This window comes from Orbicella faveolata, unplaced genomic scaffold, assembly GCF_042242905.1.
Source record: "Orbicella faveolata isolate gen_17 unplaced genomic scaffold, um_ofav_v1 contig_24, whole genome shotgun sequence".
NCBI lineage: Eukaryota > Metazoa > Cnidaria > Anthozoa > Scleractinia > Merulinidae > Orbicella > Orbicella faveolata.
The window spans coordinates 26,666,195-26,685,787 of NW_028301552.1; the positions used below are offsets into that span (position 1 = coordinate 26,666,195).

Below are 19,593 nucleotides of genomic sequence, written 5' to 3' on the forward strand. Positions count from 1 at the left end.
TTCCTTGTTTTTCCGCATGGTTAGCGGGCAATTACAACACCCACTGGATTGATGAGTCCTTTTTAATTTTATGACTTGAACAAAACGTACAAAACAACTTAATGCGAAATTGATAAAAGAGCCGAAGTATTTAATTCGCTACAAAGTGTAGCAAACGTATTACTTGCAAAATATTCGGTACCTAGAGGATTCACCGCTTAGCATATGGAGTCATCGCTATCGCTCTCGGTAGGCTGGCTTTCAACTCTTAACAATTGTTTTCGAGCTTCCGTTGCTTTCTTAAGGGCATCCTGGGCCCATCTGAGCATCTAAGTCTTTCTCAATCTCATCTACTCTGGCGGAGGCTAGTTTTTGTTCAGACTTATCTGTACTGTCAACAAATTCCTGCCTGGCTGTTGTTAAATTTTCTTGGGTTTTTCGCAAAGCGGAAATGGCTGCATCGACACATTCCGTGTTTTTCTCAACTGTCTTCTTCGACATTTGAAACTTTTTCAGTTCATCAGTTGAACATTTTGAGGCGATTTCCTTGTTGACTTCCTCGATTTGATCTTTTAAAATGTCAGTTTTCTTTAGTGACCACGCAACATTGATTGCTCCTTGGATCTCTCCAGGCTTGAAGGTCTTGAGAGCGTTCCTCCTGCATAATTCTTCTGCTTTGTCATTCCAAAACTGTCAGTACAACTTTTGTATACCTGTGCTTTCATTGACCTCTTGCTCACTGAATATCTTCACCTTTCGCGCTCTAGCTGCCGAAAAAGGTGTAGGAGAAGGTCGTGGTGTTGCTGTGCTGGGTCCGCACATGTCAAATAGTGTCGGTTGGTGACTGATCTTGGTTTTTTTGTGGTGGAACTTGATCTTGATCGCCATCTCTTGACTTAGTTGGCACGTGGTTTAAGTCTGGTTCATTGGCCTTTAAGTTGATCACTTGTTCTCTAAGCAAGTAAACTGCAAAATTAGTTTCTTCCTTTAGCACACACTGGCTCAATTTTATAGCAGCTTCTTGTTTGGCACCAATGACGATGCACTTGTTGTTTAGCAATCTGGTGAACTTGTAATGCGGTGGCAACATGTCGCTGACCTGTTCATCTAAAGTGTCATGGCGAAACGTTTTCAGGCTAATATCAAAATTCTCGATTATCACTGAGCAAGAAATACTTTCGTTCACATAAACAAGGAGATCCGACATGTTTGTGATAACTTTGAAACCAAGGTGAATGGCAGTTTTGAAACTTTCATGGGAGTGATTGGCGGATTTGACAAGTTAACATTTCCTCTCTTGACAGTTCGTACGTTTTAATTGGCCGGTTCAAATAGAAAACATGTAAAAGTTGTCAGAAAACTGTCAAAATTTTAACTTAATGTAAAGCGCTTTTGAGTATGTTTGTCTAGTTCTAGCGCTATACAAGTCTATTATTATTATTATTAAAATGTAATCAAAAAGCATTCTAAGGTGGCAACGGTGCCGTGCGCTTTAAATTGTCATTAAAGCGGGAAATACTAAGTTAAAAAAAATAGAGAATAAAAATGGTTTAAAACGTGGTAAACTGGATATTTTTTTACAGTTTTCCAGTCTGAACGTGAAAAATGATCACTTCGAGAGCGTGTTTTAAATCAGTTGCGCTTTGTCGGAATTTGTCACCTTTTGTCAGTTTCAAATAATCATCAATATTGTGCGTGACACGTTTGCGATCCCTTTACTTCGCGTACAGATAGCTTTGTAAGACAACCGGGTATAGCGTGTACTACTGCTAGTTTAGCATGGTGCTTCAAGATCTGTGACGTTTGGAAGCTGTGTGTAGCGATTTCTACGCATTCTGTAGGGCATGTGAGGAACTGGAGGGACAGTGGACTAAAAGTCTCTCTTGGAGAGCTGGTGAGAATGGTTCAAAACATTTCCGACCTAAACACATGGATGAAGTCTCCCGGCAAATCATTCCAGCAAATTTTCGCAGAATGTCGGTCGTTCCAATAACATCTACCGGTGATGGCAACTGCTTGTTTAATTCGGCTGGTCTGGCGATTTGTCAAACAGAAACCTTGGCCGTTGAACTGCGACTACGAACTTGCCTTGAACTTGCCAAGAACAGGCAATTCTACCGAAATCACCCTGTGTTGGCAAATGCAAGAATTCCCTACTGCGGAAAAGATGGCCTTTGTGTGATGTCTGTAGAGACACTGTGTGACCTAACTTGTTTTTTGTCAAGTTTGTCTAAAGTTTATGGTGATAATGGCTTTGAAAGAGCCTTTGACCATGAAATCATGAGAACATGCAAGAACTATTCTTACAGCAGCACTTTGCAAATCATGGCCCTAGCGAGTGTCCTGGGGGTTCCTATCGAAATGGTTTACCCAGATCAGAAAAATAAACTCTTGCCTGTGTATCAGAACATATTCCATCCAAGACAACCCTTTAATCAGTCCAGCCTTGCTGTGAGAATCATGTGGACAAACACGCTTGGTTGGCCTGACCACTCTAAAGAGTTCGTGGTAAACCATTTTGTTCCCTTGTTTAACGGAAGTGATCAAGCGTCAGTGGGGCAAGTCGAGGCTGCAAAAATGCCAGAGGAAAATGAAAACCCGTGGTTCATTGTCACTAATAAACGGAAGTCAAGTGTGAAAATAAACCTTTCAACCGGGATGCATGCGGATGGCAAAACAAGCAGGAACCCTCAAGATTTAAGGCATTGGCAAAAGCAAAAACGAACCAGCTCAACCAGACAAAAATCGGAATTAGGGAAGAAAGAGAGGAAACCCTGTAACAGAAAACCCGAAAAAGGAGGCAGAAGCAGTAAAAAAAGTCGTGATGATAGACACAAGGACTTGAAGTTTGAGGATTTGGAGGCAAGAAAAGAACAAAATGGCGAAGCCTACGGAGGAATACTGGGAGTTCCTCTTACGAAAAAGAAATATACTGAGGATACAGCAAATCCACATTTCATAAGTGAAGATAAACCTGAAAGTGATCAAAACACCAAGGAAAAGGAGGACACTTCTCCAAATTGTGATCAAAAGAAACAACAGAGAAGCGAAAGTAACATTTTGCAGAAGAAAGAAAAAGGCCATGAAAATTCAAAGGTGACGAATAACGAAATGTGTGGCCAAAGCAAAAAGGAGAAGCAAGAAATCAAATGCAAAACAGGGAAATCTGAAATTGATGCTTCAGCGACAAAAAAAGAAAAAATAGAAGTTGAGAGACCAAAACAAGATCCACAGGAAGAAATGAAGAAAGACACCAATAAGAGAAAGAATACCACACTTGAAGATGGTGACTTTCTTCCGCCGACAAAACGAAGGAGTTCGTGTGGTGATCAAACTCTTTACACGCCTTCAAATTCCGCAGTCAAGTTTATCGAAGATCGTTCTGCTTTACCATTTCCAGGTGCCTCCCATCGCTTTTATAAAAAACAGAACAAAACAGCCAATGCAAATGTGAAGCGTACAAACTGACGTGCCCAGTTACCAGTTATACGAAAATATGAGACAAAAACGATCGGTATGCAAGGAAGCAGAGTGGAAGAATCTCTAGAAGATAATATTGAAGACATTAAACGAGAAATTTTAACCTGTAATAACAGAACACGAAGAGCTGAACTTTTGGCAACTGTCGATGTTAGAAGAGAATTACAAAAGAGTATTATTTTGGAAACCTCAACAGCAGCGGCAATTTTCACGAAAACAAAGGCATCCATACTGAAAGAAGAAAAAAAATATTTTTGTCCAGTTTACACATATGAACAATTATCTAAGAAACTAAACCTTGTTCAAATATACATTGACCAAAAAGCTCACATAGTGGAAGGAAAGGACACGGACATAAACAAGGTTGTTGACATAATTAGCGGAAAGTTAAACCAGTTAAATGACAGTGTTGTGAAAGGACTTATGGAAAAGAAGTTGAAAGACAACTTTGCCGATGTATTGCAGTATCTCGATAGTAAAAGGGACAGACACATATTGGAGGCTATTATTGCCAAACTCTCGAGTGTTAAAAGCGTCGTATCCATCAAAGGAACGCATTTCACAGGCAGTGTGAGCAAGCATCGTGCCACTTTAAATGCAGATTTAAAAAAATTTGAGCAGATTAAAATCGAGTCACAAACTGTACGGAATGACATGACTATCTCAACAACACTCTCATGTCCAATGACAGGTAAAGAAACTGAAGCAAGATACCATCAAAATAATTGCTAAAGGGAGAGGAAGAAAGCTAAAGTGTGAGGAATTTCCAGAATTAGCCAGATACCTAGAGTTTGCCTTTGGAGAGGGAGACAGACTACTGCGAGGAGGAGGTGGCCTTCAAGCTGATCCAAGACTGATAGATTCGAGACTTTTCAAAGCAGCAGACAATGCTACAGTTATGCGTGACGTTAAGGGAATGCTTAACAATGTTAAACCTGAATTTAATATCTCCACTTCCTGTCTGTATACCTACACCAAAAACTACTGGAAGGGAACCCTACAAGCCAAGCGACACCATCATGGAAGGGAAGTTAATGCCAATGTTTCCTTGCATAAAGCGCCGAACACTTCTGAGCAGATACATCCTATTAACTCTCACTGGACAACCTCTCATGTGAATTATCTTGTGGATTCTGCAGCAGAAAATCCTAATGGATTCTTTCTTGACTCGAAAGATGCAAAATGTGTTGTCTGTGGAGACATTGCACCGGTGCTGAAACCCGGGAGAACATGGAGAACCTTTGAAACTCCAGATCATTTCTTTTGACCAGTCAAGGATAAATGCAGTTACACCAATGACACATCTTTTTATGGACATAAAGAACAAACCCCAAGAAAACGATGCAACCCTCCTCATTCCAAATACAGATGTAGTCATAAACGTCACAAGAACAGGCAAAGCCGTGACACTTACTAATCTCTCATTTTCAGAACCCGAAACAGTGTTTCGTGTGTTTAATGAATTGTTTCTCTTGATGTGTATCCCATCCCTTGATCAGTTTTTCCGCAATCCAGAAACCGGAAAACTAAAGGAAATGATGGGATTTATTGTGGACAATGGACTGTCAGAAGCTCTGAGTAATTTACTCGTTCAGATGCTGCTCGTCAGGCTTCTAAAGTTTCTTGATCTGGATAAGGCATCGCAACGGTCTTTCGCAGAATACGTAAGCAAAAGAAATTTTGTTGAGCGGGTTCACACGGTGGAGAATAAAGTTTTGTCCGATCATGGTCCATTTTCTTCCAAAATGGTTCATGCGGTGGCAGTTCCAGGTACTAAGGAACACAATGAAAATATGGAGCGCATGGCTCAAGATGTTGTGGACTGCATCGGGAAAGGCATATTCAACAAAGAACCTATCAAGTGTTTTAGGGGAGTTGGAAGCGAAGAAAATTACATCTTTAGGGACGAGAACAAACTAAAATCCTTCAGTGTGTTGTCTGAGGAAAGAAAACTCAAGGACTAAACATTGTATTGCCCTGTTCAGTGTGAAAAGTTAACCTACTTGGAAAAGGTATGGTGTGTAAAAACCAATTTCAAAGGGACGCACGGTGAAGATTACAACACATTGACCTCTTCCAAAACAGCCTTTAAAGACAACTACAATACCACTGTGTTTAGATAAGATGAGTGCTGGCAAGGAGCAACACCTCTGGAGCATTTCGACCGACAACCGCTACTGGATTTCAAATTGTGGGAAGATGCAGGTGAACTTCACTACATGGGTTACGAGGAATGGAGGGACTTCCCTTCAGGACCATGGGATGAAAGCCCTGGAATTTTTTTACCCAAAAAGGTCCTCAACATGTGTTTTAGAGTGCTACCGACCCCATCACAAGCAGTCATGACATCTGTCGCTTTTCTTGCTTGGGTTTCTCTCAATGAGACATCAAGTTACTTCAGCACCATGCACAAGAAACTTCAAAGCCAGAAGGAGGAGGACCTGCAACGAGAGACCTGGAAGCTGCACCCTTTGTATCAAGAAAGTAGAGAGACACTTGTGAAAATGTGCAGTGAGCCTGGGCTACTTACTACTGGCAAGAAACATGAGCTTGTGTGGCACATTGCAGAAAACGAAACTTGCGAAAAGGATTTAGTTAAATTGGACGAAGGTGAACTCTACGATGGAGATATGGAATCAATACCGAGTTCTAGTGCTGGATTAATGAGGTTGTCTGTTGCTCAGCTGAGGCTTATTTTAAGGACTCACCGTGTTTTAGAGGTAGGAACTGTAATGAACTTTAAGGTTTAAATAACAAGGACGACAGCTTTGTAAAGGCTCTGTAATTCCTGGCTCAACAGGTCAACACAATTTAACTCGTGGTCGATTCTGACTAAAGCGCTGGGCGACCAGGCTGTATTACATAATATCATTACATCCTCTTTCTTAAATACAACATGACACAAACTCCAAGTGGCAACAAATAAAACAATATCACGATTAAGTCTGTAAAATAAAGAATGAAAGATGTCCACAAAGGCAAATTTAAATGCCCTGCACAAAGTCCATCCTAACATAGTTCAAATGGAAAACACAACAAAGTTACAGTTCTGCTTGACTGCACCCCTCAGGGTGGGCAGTAGTCTTTGAAACGGATTGGGGTCCTAATTAAACGCCCTCTGGTGGATCTTCTTTCAGATGGCTGTGGGATCTCTGGCGGCCTTTGAGGGGTCCCTGGTCGCTCTGGAGTTGTGTGGGCAGGTAAAGGCGTGCCTGGCTAAACTGGGTCAATGACTCTCTGGGACTGGTCGTCCGACGGGAGTGGCTCATCTGGTTCCTCTACGTGGCTATCGATTGCAGGACTCTCTTGTGTTGCTATCAAATCCTTTCTGTTTCTCCTGTATCTCTTCCCTTCGATGACTACTTCATAGGATCTTGGCGCAACTTCCTGGAGACATGTTGCTTTCTTCCACAGCTTTGCTCGATCTTTTGGATCTGGCTTCATTCTTACTATATCTCCAGGTTTGAGCTCTTTTAGTAGTTTGGCCCCTCTGTTGTAGTAATGTGCTTGTTTCTGCCTTTTCTTTGTTATGAGTTTCTTGACAGGCTTTGGAAGTTTGGGTTTCAATAATCTTGCTGAAGTTGGGAGGAGAGTCCTGGTTCTCCTTCCCATCAGCCTCTGTACTGGGGAGGAATCGAGCCCTTCGGTTGGAGTGTTCCTCCAGTCGAGAAGAGCCAGGTAGGGATCTTTGTGGTCTAGCTTTGCTTTCTTGAGGATTCATTTGGCCGTGTTAACTGCATTCTCGACTTTGCCGTTTGATCGAGCATGGTATGGAGAGGAAGTGATATGCTCAAAGTCCCATTCTTGAGAAAATGTTTTGAAATCTGATGAGGAGAATTGAGAACCATTATCACTTCTGACTGTGTTGGGGATGCCGTGCCTGGCAAACTGCGATTTCAGACTTGTAATTACTGACGAAGCTCTCGTATCGGACAGGGTTCGTAACTCAAAGAAGTTGGAGTGTCATCCACTATAATGACATACTCTGTCCTGTCCAGTGTAAACAGATCCACCGCAACCTTTGACCAGGGCCTGTCGGGTACTTTCTGTGGCATGAGGGGCTCTTTGGGTTGTTCCATGCGAAGTGAATTGCATGTCCCGCAGGAAGAGACAGTCCTTGATGGCTGAAGTCATTCCAGGCCAATACAGGATTTCCCTTGCTCGCCGAAGGCAGCCCTCAATGCCAATGTGGCTTGCGTGGATTTTCTTTAGCATCTCAGATCTCATAGCTGCTGGCACTACGACTCTGTTCCCTCTGAAGAGTATTTCATCTTGCACTGTCAGTTCATCTCGGTAAGAGTAATATGCACGGATTTCTGAAGGGACTGCTTCTCTTCTCTCTGGCCACCCCAGCTCAATAGTCTGCTTCAGCTGCTGCAGGACTGCATCATCCTTTGTTTTCTGTTGAAATTCTGCGAGACGCTCTCTGGTCACAGCAAGATGTTTGGTCATGTCGACTTCCTCTACAGATCGAATGAATTCTAGTTCATTTTGTGAGATATGGTTTGGTAAGGGTAGGTATGCCCTGCTCAAGGTGTCTGCGATGTACATCTCTTGGCCTTTTTTGTAGACAACTTTAAGCTGGTAGTTCTGCAAGCGCATCATCATTCGCTGGAGTCTCTTTGGGGCTGTGAGTAGTGGTTTCTTTAGTATAGCCTCCAGGGGCTTGTGGTCAGTCTCGACAGTGACCTGTCGGCCGAACAGGTACTGATCAAACCGCTCGCACGCGTGTACAATCGCAAGAAGTTCCTTCTCAATCTGAGCATAATTTCTCTCTGAGGTTGTTAGCGCCCTTGATGCGAAAGCTACTGGCTGGCCCTCCTGCAACAGAGCAGCCCCAAGACCTGATTGAGATGCGTTGCACTGCAGGGTGACCTCTTTTGACACATCATAGTAGCGTAGCACGGGATGATTAGTGATGAGTTGCTTTACATCTGTGAAGGCTCTTTCGTGGACTTCATTCCAGTGCCATTTAACATGTTTGTCTTCTAGTCGCCTCAGTGGTTCCGTGACTGTGGACAAATGCGGCAAGAACTTTGAGAGGTAATTTGCCATTCCCAGGAACCTCTTTACTGACTTTACATCAGTGGACTTTGGCATCATCAGGATTGCCTCTACTTTCTTTGGGTCTGGTTTCAGTCCATCGGCTGTAAGCAAATGGCCGATGTAAGGTACTTCAGTAAGTCTCAAGCGGACTTTGTCTTTGTTGAGGGTGAGATTTCTCTCTCTGGCTCTTTCAAGGACGATCCTTAGGTTCTTGTCATGATCTGAGGTGGCAGTCTCCATGTCGTCACCTTCTCCGTACACCAAAAGGTCATCAGCAATCACTGCAGTGCCTTTAATATCTCCAAAGGTATCATTCATCCTTTTCTGGAATTCCTCGGGTGCTGAGGAGATGCCAAAGGGCATGCGCAACCAGCGGTACCGACCAAATGGGGTATTCAAGGTCGTAAGTCTGCTGGAAGCGCCATCTAGCGGCACCTGCCAGAACCCACTTTTGGCATCAAGTACAGAGAACACCTTTGCTTTGCTTAGACTGGTGGCAACTTCTTCAACAGTAGGGAGAGGGTAGTGAGGCCGCTTGATGGCTCTGTTTAGATCTTTAGGATCGATACATATTCTGAGCTTGTTGGGCTTGACCACTGTAACCATACTTGATACCCAATCTGTTGCTTCGCTCACTGGGGCCAGGATGTTCTCATTTACCATTCTTTCCAATTCCAGTCTTAATGGCTCTCTTAGGGTAACAGGTACCTTGCGGGGTGGGTGTATCACTGGTTGTGCTGTTGGGTCGATCTCTATGCGGTAAGGGTCTGCGAGGCATCCAAGGCCTTCAAAAACATCTGCATACTCTGTCAAGAGGTCATCATCAATGACTGTCTTCAACGTTGATGGTGTAAACTGGCTGTTTTGAGTCACTGTATCCACATGATGGAAGGAGTCTTTCACCAGCACTTTTAAGAAATTCAACCTTTGGCATGTTTCTGCACTCAGAAGTGGTCTCACATCTCCGTCAACAACTTGGAACTCAAGGACATGGGACGAGCCATCTCTCGTGCACTTGAGCTTGCACTTCCCCACTGGGTACATAACGGCTCCGTTGTACATGGTTAACTTGGCCTTGCTTTTCTCAATATAGAGGTCATCAGGATCTCCCATAACTTTTGCATAGTCCTTCAGTGGTAGAAGGTTACAGGTTGCTCCACAGTCAAGCTGGAATTTGACATATGCATTGTCGTTTACCATCATCGTCACAAACAACTGACTTGCAACTTTATCATTACTCTCGGTGTGCAGTGCTCCGATTTTGTGAGTGACCATGTCGATAGCGAATTCGTCTTCAGTATCATCTTCTATTTCAACCAGGTGGAGTCGTTTGCCTGTTTTCGGTGGTCTTGTTTCCCTTGTTTTGCACTTTATTGCAAAATGGTTTGCTAGACCACACTTCTGGCACTTTGAACCATATGCAGGGCAAAGATTCTTGTTTCTTGGATGTCTTCTGCCACAAAATTTGCAATCAATCACAGGTAATTTACTGGGCTGTTTTTCAGGCGGTTTCTCAGTGTTAATGGCACTAATTGATTCATCGGTTGTTTTGTCTGCTGCCATTTGCTTCAGTTGGATTTGAGTGAGCTCGGCTGACCTGACTTTCTCTGTTGCACTTTCCAAGGTTAGCTTTGCATCTCTCAGGAGTCGTTCTCTTACTGAGGAGTCTCGTATTCCAAAAACGATCCGATCGCGGATAAGCGACTCTTTGAGTGCTCCAAATTCACAAGTGTCTGCTAAGTTCTTCAATACAGTCACGTAGTGGTCGATGGACTCACCACTGTCTTGATTTCTCGAGAAAAAAACATAGCGTTCATAGATAGTGTTCTTCCTCGGGTTGCAAAACAGCTCGAACTTCTCCAAGACTTTTTCAATTTTGAGCTCGTCGCCTTCTTCATCCCACGTGAGCGTGTTGTAAACATCGACAGCCTCTTCGCCGATTACGGTAAGTAGAGTCGCGACATGTGTTGGTTCATCTTTCTGTGCTACGCCGGTTGCTATTTCATAATTGCTCCATTTCTGTCTGAATTTCTTCCACTTCTGGGCTGTGTTCCCTTGCTGGAGTTGTAGAGGCTCCGGTGGAGGCAAACCAAATGAAGCGGCGGCCATGTTGGTTTTCTAGGTAAGCTTGTTCGGGTTTGTTAGTTCGTGGCATTCACGAGTTCACGCGAGTCTTTGTGTGTAAATCCAAGGTAACCACTCTTCTGACACCATGTAATGAACTTTAAGGTTTAAATAACAAGGACGACAGCTTTGTAAAGGCTCTGTAATTCCTGGCTCAACAGGTCAACACAATTTAACTCGTGGTCGATTCTGACTAAAGCGCTGGGCGACCAGGCCGTATTACATAATATTGTTACAGGAACCAAAGAGGAACTTGTCACAAGAGTAGGGCTTCTTAAGGCAGGTTACCCAGAAGCCGCCTTCTCAAGAGAACGCTTGTGGATATTACACATCATAGAAGTGGCTCAACAAATAACTAAAGCCCAGTATGAACTCAATATGAGAACTATTTGTCGTAGGAGAAAGTTTGGACATGGGCAAGAAAATACTCTCACCACAAGAACATCATGCCTTAAGGATGTTTTGTCGCAAAAAACACCATCCATTGATGTCGACAGTGGGCAGAAGCGAAACGTACAAAGTGCTCTTGAGTCCTTAAGAGTTATTGTTACTGAGAAAGAAAAATCATCACGGCTGAGAATTGATGAACTGGAACAAAGAAGCAGCAAAATAAATTACAGAGGTGAAAGCAAGACGGTGAAGAAATCTAAAGCCAAAAAGGAAAAGGTATTAAAAAGTGAGGAAGGCCAAAAAGGTATGGAACGTCCACAGAGAAGAAAATGACCACCTGTGAAACTAAGAGATCAACCAGAAGAATTGAAAGGCAGGGAGGAATTCATTGTCGGTCAAAGATTAGAGGTTTTGTGGAGTGAGAACGATTTAGAGGGTACAAATTGGAAACCAGGCTGGTACAGGGGAGAAGTTCAACGTTTTGATGAGGAGAACGATGTTGTGTACATATGGTACTTTAAGGATCGTGCGGTTTATGGCCTGGATGCTACTGGAGCCCTTGTTGATGGGGTCATTTGTCCAGCTTGAGATAATAGAGAGATTAAGCATGAAGTGATGTTGATTTGAACAAACTAACAGAAATTCAACTATATTGAAATTTTCAATATAGTTAAATTTCTTTTTGTATACAACAGTCTGTACTCTACAAGATAATGTTCGGAAGTCGCTTTTTTTACAAGATTTTTAGGAGGAACACCATGCCTTTTGTTGCTGTTAACTGGGATATTATTTGTAGATTTTTATAATGCTACCGACGATATCTTTTGTAAAGCATGGCTGCTTAATTATTAACGTGTATATTTTCTTGTGAAGTATGATAGCCAACGGTTATTCAAATGAAGGGTTATTTCTTCGAAAAAAATTATAGCATGTTCAATCTTGTACAACGAAGACTGCAAAACAGTTGGGTTTTGTTGCAAACGCGCGCGTTGGTATTTGAACGGCGAAGGTCGTACTCTAGACGTTTCGTGCCATTGATTTTAAGAGGAACACGACTGTTTTGCAATCTACGTAAAACAACTTAAGTTGATGAAGGACTTTTTGAGTTACTGTTTTCTTTGTCATATAATGTCGGATGCGTACTCAGAGTCACCGCTTTATATGCTTAAACGTTACTAGTGCTTATAAATGGGGTCTTCTGCAGTATCAAAGCGAAGTGGTAAACATTGTGTATTTGTACATGACATAAGGAGGGGTTCGCAATGCATTGTAGGGCGATTCCAAATTGTCTTTTCGTTCGGTCGAATACCTTCTGTTTGAGTACCTGCGGAGTGGAAAAAACGTAATTACATGACTTATTTACTAGGATTTAACATTGTTGCGTGCGCTTGGAGGTTATTTCTACATGTTAAAGTCGATATTATGTTAGCTGATCGTAGGTGAGTAGACACAAATTAGCTTACAGATCGATGTTCAGCTGTCTGATTGTTATTTGAAGATTTGTTCATGTCAGTTGTCAAATATCAACAATTTTTGAAGTCTTACGTTTTGGTTTACAACTGCACAATCAGCCGAAATACAACAACTATTTCTAAGCTCGTCAATACATCGTTTGTCATGTGAGTGGACAATGCATCATGTTACGAAATACTGCACTGTTGTAAGACAAAAAGAATGTGTACTGTAGTTATTAAAGCATTGCGTGTAAACTAAGAAAGTGATGCCTGATTTATTTGAGCGTACAATGCTTAAAACTTGTTAAGGCTTAAAAAAAGTGACAAAAAAACTGGAAAATCCTGGGGGGTGGGGGGTCCACCACAGACCCTCTGGAATGGAAATTCCAGGGGGGGGGTTAAAACTGAACAACCATCCGTGGGGGGGATATGGATATTTTCTGGAAACACACAATGAACAAAATAAAAAAAAAACAATCGGAAATAATAACAATTGCACAATAATTAACAATTGAATAATTAAGTGAGATATATGTCAAAGTGACCACACCGAAAATTCTCTCAATGGAACAGTTTTTATGGGCCACCCGTAAGTTTTTCTAGGGGAGTAGGGTAAAGAACCTGCTTTGATATGGTTATATTTTTTTACTTGACTGTAATATTACAGACAGCATTTGACAAGTTCAAAGTTGGCTAATAATAGCCTTATCACTTAAGGTCCATAAATGGTTCAGCTTCTGAAGGGTACCTATTTTGTAAAAGGAAACATTTTTAAACAAAATTTAGTCCCCAGTAAAGTTTAAGAGATGCTCCACATGCTGTGTGAAGGACATGTTAAGACAACGTTTGATATGTCTATACATGCATGTCAAACATGAACCAAATTTCAAGCCTCATGGCTGCCGCGAGGGCCCTGTGGCCGAATTTTCAAGTTTTGCAAATTTTGGAGAAAGGAAAAGGAAATCGAACCTTTTGATGTCATTTCCAAAAGAAGTTCGCCAAAAGGGTTCTTTTGGCCAAATAAGAAAAAATTTGTTATTTCACTTCTGCGGCTGATTCTTGATATTTTCAGATTTACGCTCTTAAAAGTCATTTAATGGGATAATTCACACAAGCATTGAACTCCACCCATTTCCTTTCAGCTGGATGATTCTGTTATAAGAGAGCAAGGGAATTCAAGTTAACTTAAGCAATAAAACTGCAGAAGTGGTGGAATACCATTTACATTCCCTTTATCAGAACCTTGTCAGGTGCATCAGAGACAAGTTGCTCTGGGAACATGATTTTATAGCCAATAACTTTAATTTTGCTTTCCTCTTGTCTCCGTGGTCACATGCAGGCTTACCTCGTTTGACATTGTTTGAATAAATGGTTCTCTTCCTGTGTTACTTCTGTAATTAGCCATTTTCTCTTGGATACAAAGTAGTAGGTAGAATTCATGTCCATGATCAACTCTTATCTGGTCCCACATGCCGTACTCTAAAACTGCAGGTCTGTTAATGAGCAAGAAAAATGTAGAATGAATTTTACTTGTTTTATTCCATCCAACATGACAATGATGGACTTTATATATGCTCACCTGTATATATGATCATAGATTACAGAGTTGTTTTCATGGATACAAATGATACCAGTTTTCCACTGTACTCATCTGAAACGCACACATGAGTTAGTCCATACATAACAAGTTTTTCGTTTCGATCAATGTGCAGTTTGTGTCCAAAGTAATCTGCCTTGTAAGGTAGTGGATTTATATTATGTTGGACATTAGCACATCTTGCTGCATAATACAGTGGAGAGACTACAGACAAAGCTTTCCCAACATGTCTATTTCCAGCATCAATTCCCTTGATTTTCAAGAATCCTTTTGTCATTTTACGACCCCAAGTTGGTCCAGCCTGTAACAATGACAATAAATATACGGAAATAATTGTGAATCAAAATCTTTTTGAGTATAATTATGAAAATATTGCAAATGATCTGTATAAATAACGACAGAATTTATAGTACCTGAGCTCACCTGTTTAACTGCAGCTTGAACAGGTCCTTTGAGTTCATCAGTGGTGATACGAATATGAACAATATTGTTATTTAAAGAGAACCTCCTAACTGTTTGTTCACTGAATCCCTTTTCTCTTTTAATGTTACTGATTTCGTTCCTTCTGCTGCTATAGAAAAGATTTTAACTTCCCAGTGTCCTTGTGAGCTGTTCTTTAAAATATTTCCAGTAAAACAGCAAGCATAAACGGCCATAAAATTTGACAAGGTCGACAATGTTTATATTTGAGATGAGACACTGAGTGGCACACTCAGTCCTGGCTGTTTTCATCGTCTTGCTCAGTCGAGAGTCGTTTAAAAATATGATAGAATATATGTTTCAAACCGTAGCAAATTAGTTTCTCATATCCATATGCCTCATGTCAACTCATGAGTAAATAAATCAGTCCCTGTACATTGAATTAACAACTCGACTGACCTCTGAGGTCAGAAGGTCACCTGATATGTCATTATGTTACTTTTCCCAGGTTTCACATTACACACGTAAATATTGAACATCACGCTATTTAGTTGAATTATGGGATTTAAAATCTCTTTAAAGACATTTTGATTTACAAAGAAAATTGAAAAAGCAACATTTTGACATAATTGTTAGCTTCTAAGATATCGTTCATAGATGTATGATACCCTGACATAATTTTAACACTGGATTGATCTCTTTGATGTCAACGTGATTCATAGTTTTGTGTTTAGTAACATTTGGCACACATCTAAATGTGCGCAAAGATAAATACTGAAAAATAAGAAACCATTCATCTGCAAGAAAAGCTGGACCACCGAAGATAATAATGTTTTAAATTCTGCATATTATTTATTTGAGCCGCAAGCTACCTGCTGTCAGTAACGCTTCGTGTCGCTTAGCAAAAGTGACAAACTCACTCTATGAAAATAAAGGCTTAGTTACATTTGTTTCATTCTTTTATTTTTCTAATCTGAAATTTCTGTTATATAGGCTTAAGATTTTCTTTCCAAATTTACCGTTCAATTTCCTATCCTGGCCATATTTGAAGACATTCCTTCTCATTTGATTACTGTAAAACTTTACAATCACATATCTTAAGGAGGTTCAATATTTGCCGGTGTCGTTGAAGGCGTCAAAAAGTGTCAGACATTTATTATTTACTTGCTGAAGTTGTGCTCTTAATGGTTTTAAGTTGCGCTTGTTAATGCAAATCAAACATGTTCACTTCCTTATAAAGTTATTGCGAAGTCTGTCAAGAGCAGCATGAAATTTTGTGTGAAAAATTAAACAAACATTTGATACATGATCCTCAGTTACAGCAGCACAGAGTTAATCTGTTTTAATGGTAATATGGCTTTTTTAAGTATGTCCAGGCAGATTCTTTTAAGGCGAACAGGCTTGGGTGGCACTTCTAATTCCCTTTTTCTGTTCCTACTTTTTCTTCTCCAATGTATGCCTGCTCGCAGGCCAGTGCCTCTCAATACAAATGCAGATTGCATTCTGCTTTCGGGAGTATTAGCCGTCACGATCGACTTTTGAAATTACTTTTCCTGGGAGTGGGGTGGGGGTGGATTAGTGCTACTTCTAAAACATAATCATAACAGTAAAATTGAGCGTCATAAGTGACTGAAATGACTAAAACACAGAAACACAGGCTGTGCCATTAGTTAGCAAAGGCTGGTGATATATGAACAGCGACAGCAAAGCTTATTTTTTTCGCTTGAGATTCGCGTACTCGGCTCATTCCTTTCATGCCTCTAAATAACGCATTCAGTGCCAAGGGCATTACTTATCTCCACTTATTAGTCCGTGTAACTGACGATGTTTGGAGATCTGACACCGGTGTGGTGCTGAAGGGTGTGGTCAATGTCATCATATTATGCTTCATGGTGAAAATGGCAGGGGTCCAGAAATCCAGGTACCTACTACCATCAGCAGATTTGTTGCATCTGAGAATGCAGAAGTTCAACATACACTGTTGCAGACTGCGAAGGCTACGTTGATTGGAGGTGGAGACCACAGAGTGCCTGTTCAAGTACTTCTTGACTTGGGAAGTAAAAGATCTTACATCACAAAGAAGGTGGCAGAATCGCTGGTTTTACAAGGACCCTCTGAAGTCCTTAGTGTGTCTATGTTGGGAGGAGAATCAAGTCAGACAAAGAGAATGAAGAGAGCAAGCTTCTTCCTCACCTCTGTCCAAGGAACTGATTTCAAACCAGTAGAGATGGAAGCCCTTACCATAGACAAGATTTGTATGCCGCTCGACCCAGTAGAGCTCAACCTGGAGAAATATCCTCTTTTGAGGAACCTCATGCTTGCAGACCTGTATCCCTACAGTTCAGTGGACATGAATGTCTTGATAGGAGCAGACTTCTATTTATCATTTGTAACTGGTAACTATGTGAAAGGAGAAACTTTAAATTCTCCTACAGCAGTTGAGTCCACACCAAAAGCTCTACGTCAATGCGGTCAATGGTATGCATAGACCCAGTCACAGCTAGCCTAAAGCAGTTCTGGGAACTTGAGTCTATTGGAATTGTTGACAAGAATGACGCATTTATGTCAGTTGAAGAAGAGGATATTGTTGTGATATGTAGTTGACATGATCTTTACTGAGGTCTGCTTTTAACTGCTGCATGTTTCTAGGTGTGTTGCTGTATCCTAAAATCTGACCAGCAGATAGGCCTTGCAAGGACATGCCACAACTAGCTGCATATAAGCCTCTGCCTTTTTGCAATGCAGATGTTTTTTGTGACCTGTCATGTGGGTAAATGTACTTTGCTTCCATTGTTACAACCCCCATGAACAATGACCAAAAAACGATTTTCTTACAGGTAGCTCACTTCACTTAAACTTCTTTTCAATTGTTGATTCTGTAATAGAAAAATCAACCATGACAAAAATTAAAATATTTTTGTGCGAATTATAGAGTTTTTGTTATGATGTTATGCAGCTGCGAAACATTAAAAACACCTTTTATCTCTGCAAGCTGTTGTGTTGCCACATTAAGCTGTGTTTACAAGGTGCAACACTTTTTTGGCTCCTTTCTGAGCGACAAATCCATTTCCTCTGGTGACTTCTAGGAGGAATGCAACAAGAGGTTTGTTATTTCGAAATGGATTTTATATGGCTGGCATCAAACATGATCCAGAATGATGAGAAGTACCTGTTTTGGCTTGGGTGAGGTGTGATGGAATGTCACATCACTACTTTTTCTCTGAAATCATCAAAAGGAACTCATTTGTACCAGTTTTACATTTGCATGTCACAAGAAACTCGGAAATGTGTGCTACTCATTTTAAAGTGCGTTCTTATTGTAGCCTCCCAGTAACTGTACCTTTCCAGGAGGGCTGTAATCTTGTTCATCTTTAAACAGTTGGTCTGTATTTTTTTCTTCAACTAGAACGCCATCACACACCAGCACGGTAACCACTCGTAGTACATCTGATGCAGTCAAACATTTCATAAAACCTCACTGGTATGTTGGCTGAAATATCAGTTGAGTGCACAGGAAGTGGACATGCACAAAAACCATTTGCTTTGCAGTTTGTTCTGGTCCATTGTCGAATACATGCTCAGCTGTTCGTGGTGCCAACGACATGCCTTGGTACTGCAGCATTGAACCTCAACATTTTTCCTTTGCATTCCTCGTCTTTGCTGGTTTTTCTGTGGTACCAACATGTGCGCTCACCGGAAGTTTCTCTGAACATCAAACTCGTTAACATAATCTGAAACACGAACCGCATTTTTGCGACATGAACTCCAACTTTGCAGCAAAATTTTGATGAGTGTTTAAGGATGGAAGTGTGGTGTTCAGGAGATTTTTTTAGAATATTGACCAGTCTCTGAAGAAAGTTCCAAGCTTAACCTTCTTACCTACTCCTTAGCCCAAGCGAAAACTCTCAGTGCTCTTAAACTTTTTCAAAAATGCCGCCATTTTTATGTATATGTTCCTATGGTTTTATGTTGTCTTTCCCAGTTTCTCGGCACGTGCGAATGAGCAAGCACAGTCGTTTTTCAGCTCTGTCCACACCAAATTCAAATTTTCAACTCTTCTGGTCAGCGGTAACGTGCTCACGTCATGAGCTCGTGCTTGATCTGTTCCACGATAATTTGTTAGCCATGTTTTGTTCTTTTTGTGGTTTTCAAACCTCTGAAAATACCAATTTTTGTTCTAGCTGTGGAAAAGGTGAGTTATTGAATCCTTGAGCTGGTTGTACGTGGAGTTCACCTGCTTTGCTGTTTATTTGAAACCCAAATGTGTTGGGGCCATTTGGTCCACTTAAAACAATAACAGGGTTGGCCAGTGATTTTTGAGTGCACGGTACTTATTCAAGGATGTTTTAGACTGGACCTATTGCATTGCCTGGAACTATCATAGTAGGACTCATGAGATTCTGTGTATGTTGTGCCTGTAGTGCTTTCATGAAGTAAAGAACCTTATAATCGTTATAATCCAATCCTTCACCATTGCCGCAACGTTTTTTCTCTCTGTGCTCAAGTAACCGCTGAGAATAATTTTCGGGCTGAGGTTTATTTTGCTTGCCCGGCTAGCATCTGGCATAGGGTAGGTCCTCAATATCTAACTATTCACTTCACAAATAACTAATAAACACAAAAGCTAAATATTGGTTATTGGCTAACCCTACAAGCTAAAAGAGAATTTGAGTAGATCAGGGTACTCACTCATATTCGCCAAATGGCCCCAAACCTTGGCGCCAGTCTTTACCTTTAGCTTGGCACCAAGTTTTAATTCATCGTCTTGGCAGGAGATCAATTTTCTTTCAACCAATGAATATGTGTTGTTGTCAAAAGAAAACAGGAAATAGTCTCAATCCTGGCCTTTGTTTTCTATTATGCACCTATCAATGTGAAGCTGCTGGGGGGGAGGCGGGGCATAGGCGGGGGTTCTGACATAACAAGTCTGCCCATGGTTGGGACTTTTGATTGTTTGCCAAGTCCCAGAAGTCGGAACTCTTGACTTCAACTGTTAGTAGACTGAGCACTGCCGATGCCATCTTGGATGACTGAGAATGACTTGAAACAAACTGAACATAATTGGAAGAAAACAATGTTTCAGATCGCTGGCTGTGCATGAGA

At 41.2% G+C, this 19,593-nt stretch overlaps 1 protein-coding gene and 2 pseudogenes across 1 annotated transcript; 1 reads left to right on the plus strand and 2 right to left on the minus strand.

The window, feature by feature from the left end:
• Positions 1-3,495: 3,495 nt before the first annotated feature.
• LOC149111114 (uncharacterized) lies at positions 3,496-5,563 on the plus strand (annotated as a pseudogene).
• Positions 5,564-6,675: 1,112 nt separating this feature from the next.
• LOC149111115 (uncharacterized) lies at positions 6,676-10,614 on the minus strand. The gene is made up of 2 exons (XM_089292380.1): positions 7,444-10,614; positions 6,676-7,167 (listed from the first exon to the last, which is right to left on the minus strand). The coding sequence occupies exons 1-2, from the start codon at positions 10,612-10,614 to the stop codon at positions 6,676-6,678; spliced, it is 3,663 nt and encodes a 1,220-aa protein (XP_089148506.1).
• Positions 10,615-13,546: 2,932 nt separating this feature from the next.
• Positions 13,547-16,369, minus strand: LOC149111116 (uncharacterized; annotated as a pseudogene).
• Positions 16,370-19,593: the final 3,224 nt, after the last annotated feature.

What these genes read in the sequence shown, in the direction of transcription:
- LOC149111115 (XM_089292380.1), bottom strand. Translation starts at nt 10,614, where the DNA reads ATGGCCGCCGCTTCATTTGGTTTGCCTCCACCGGAGCCTCTACAACTC. An exon ending in TTTACACTGGACAGGACAGA is followed by an intron (nt 7,168 to 7,443) that starts GTATGTCATTAT and finishes TGAATCCTCAAG; the next exon opens with AAAGCAAAGCTAGACCACAA.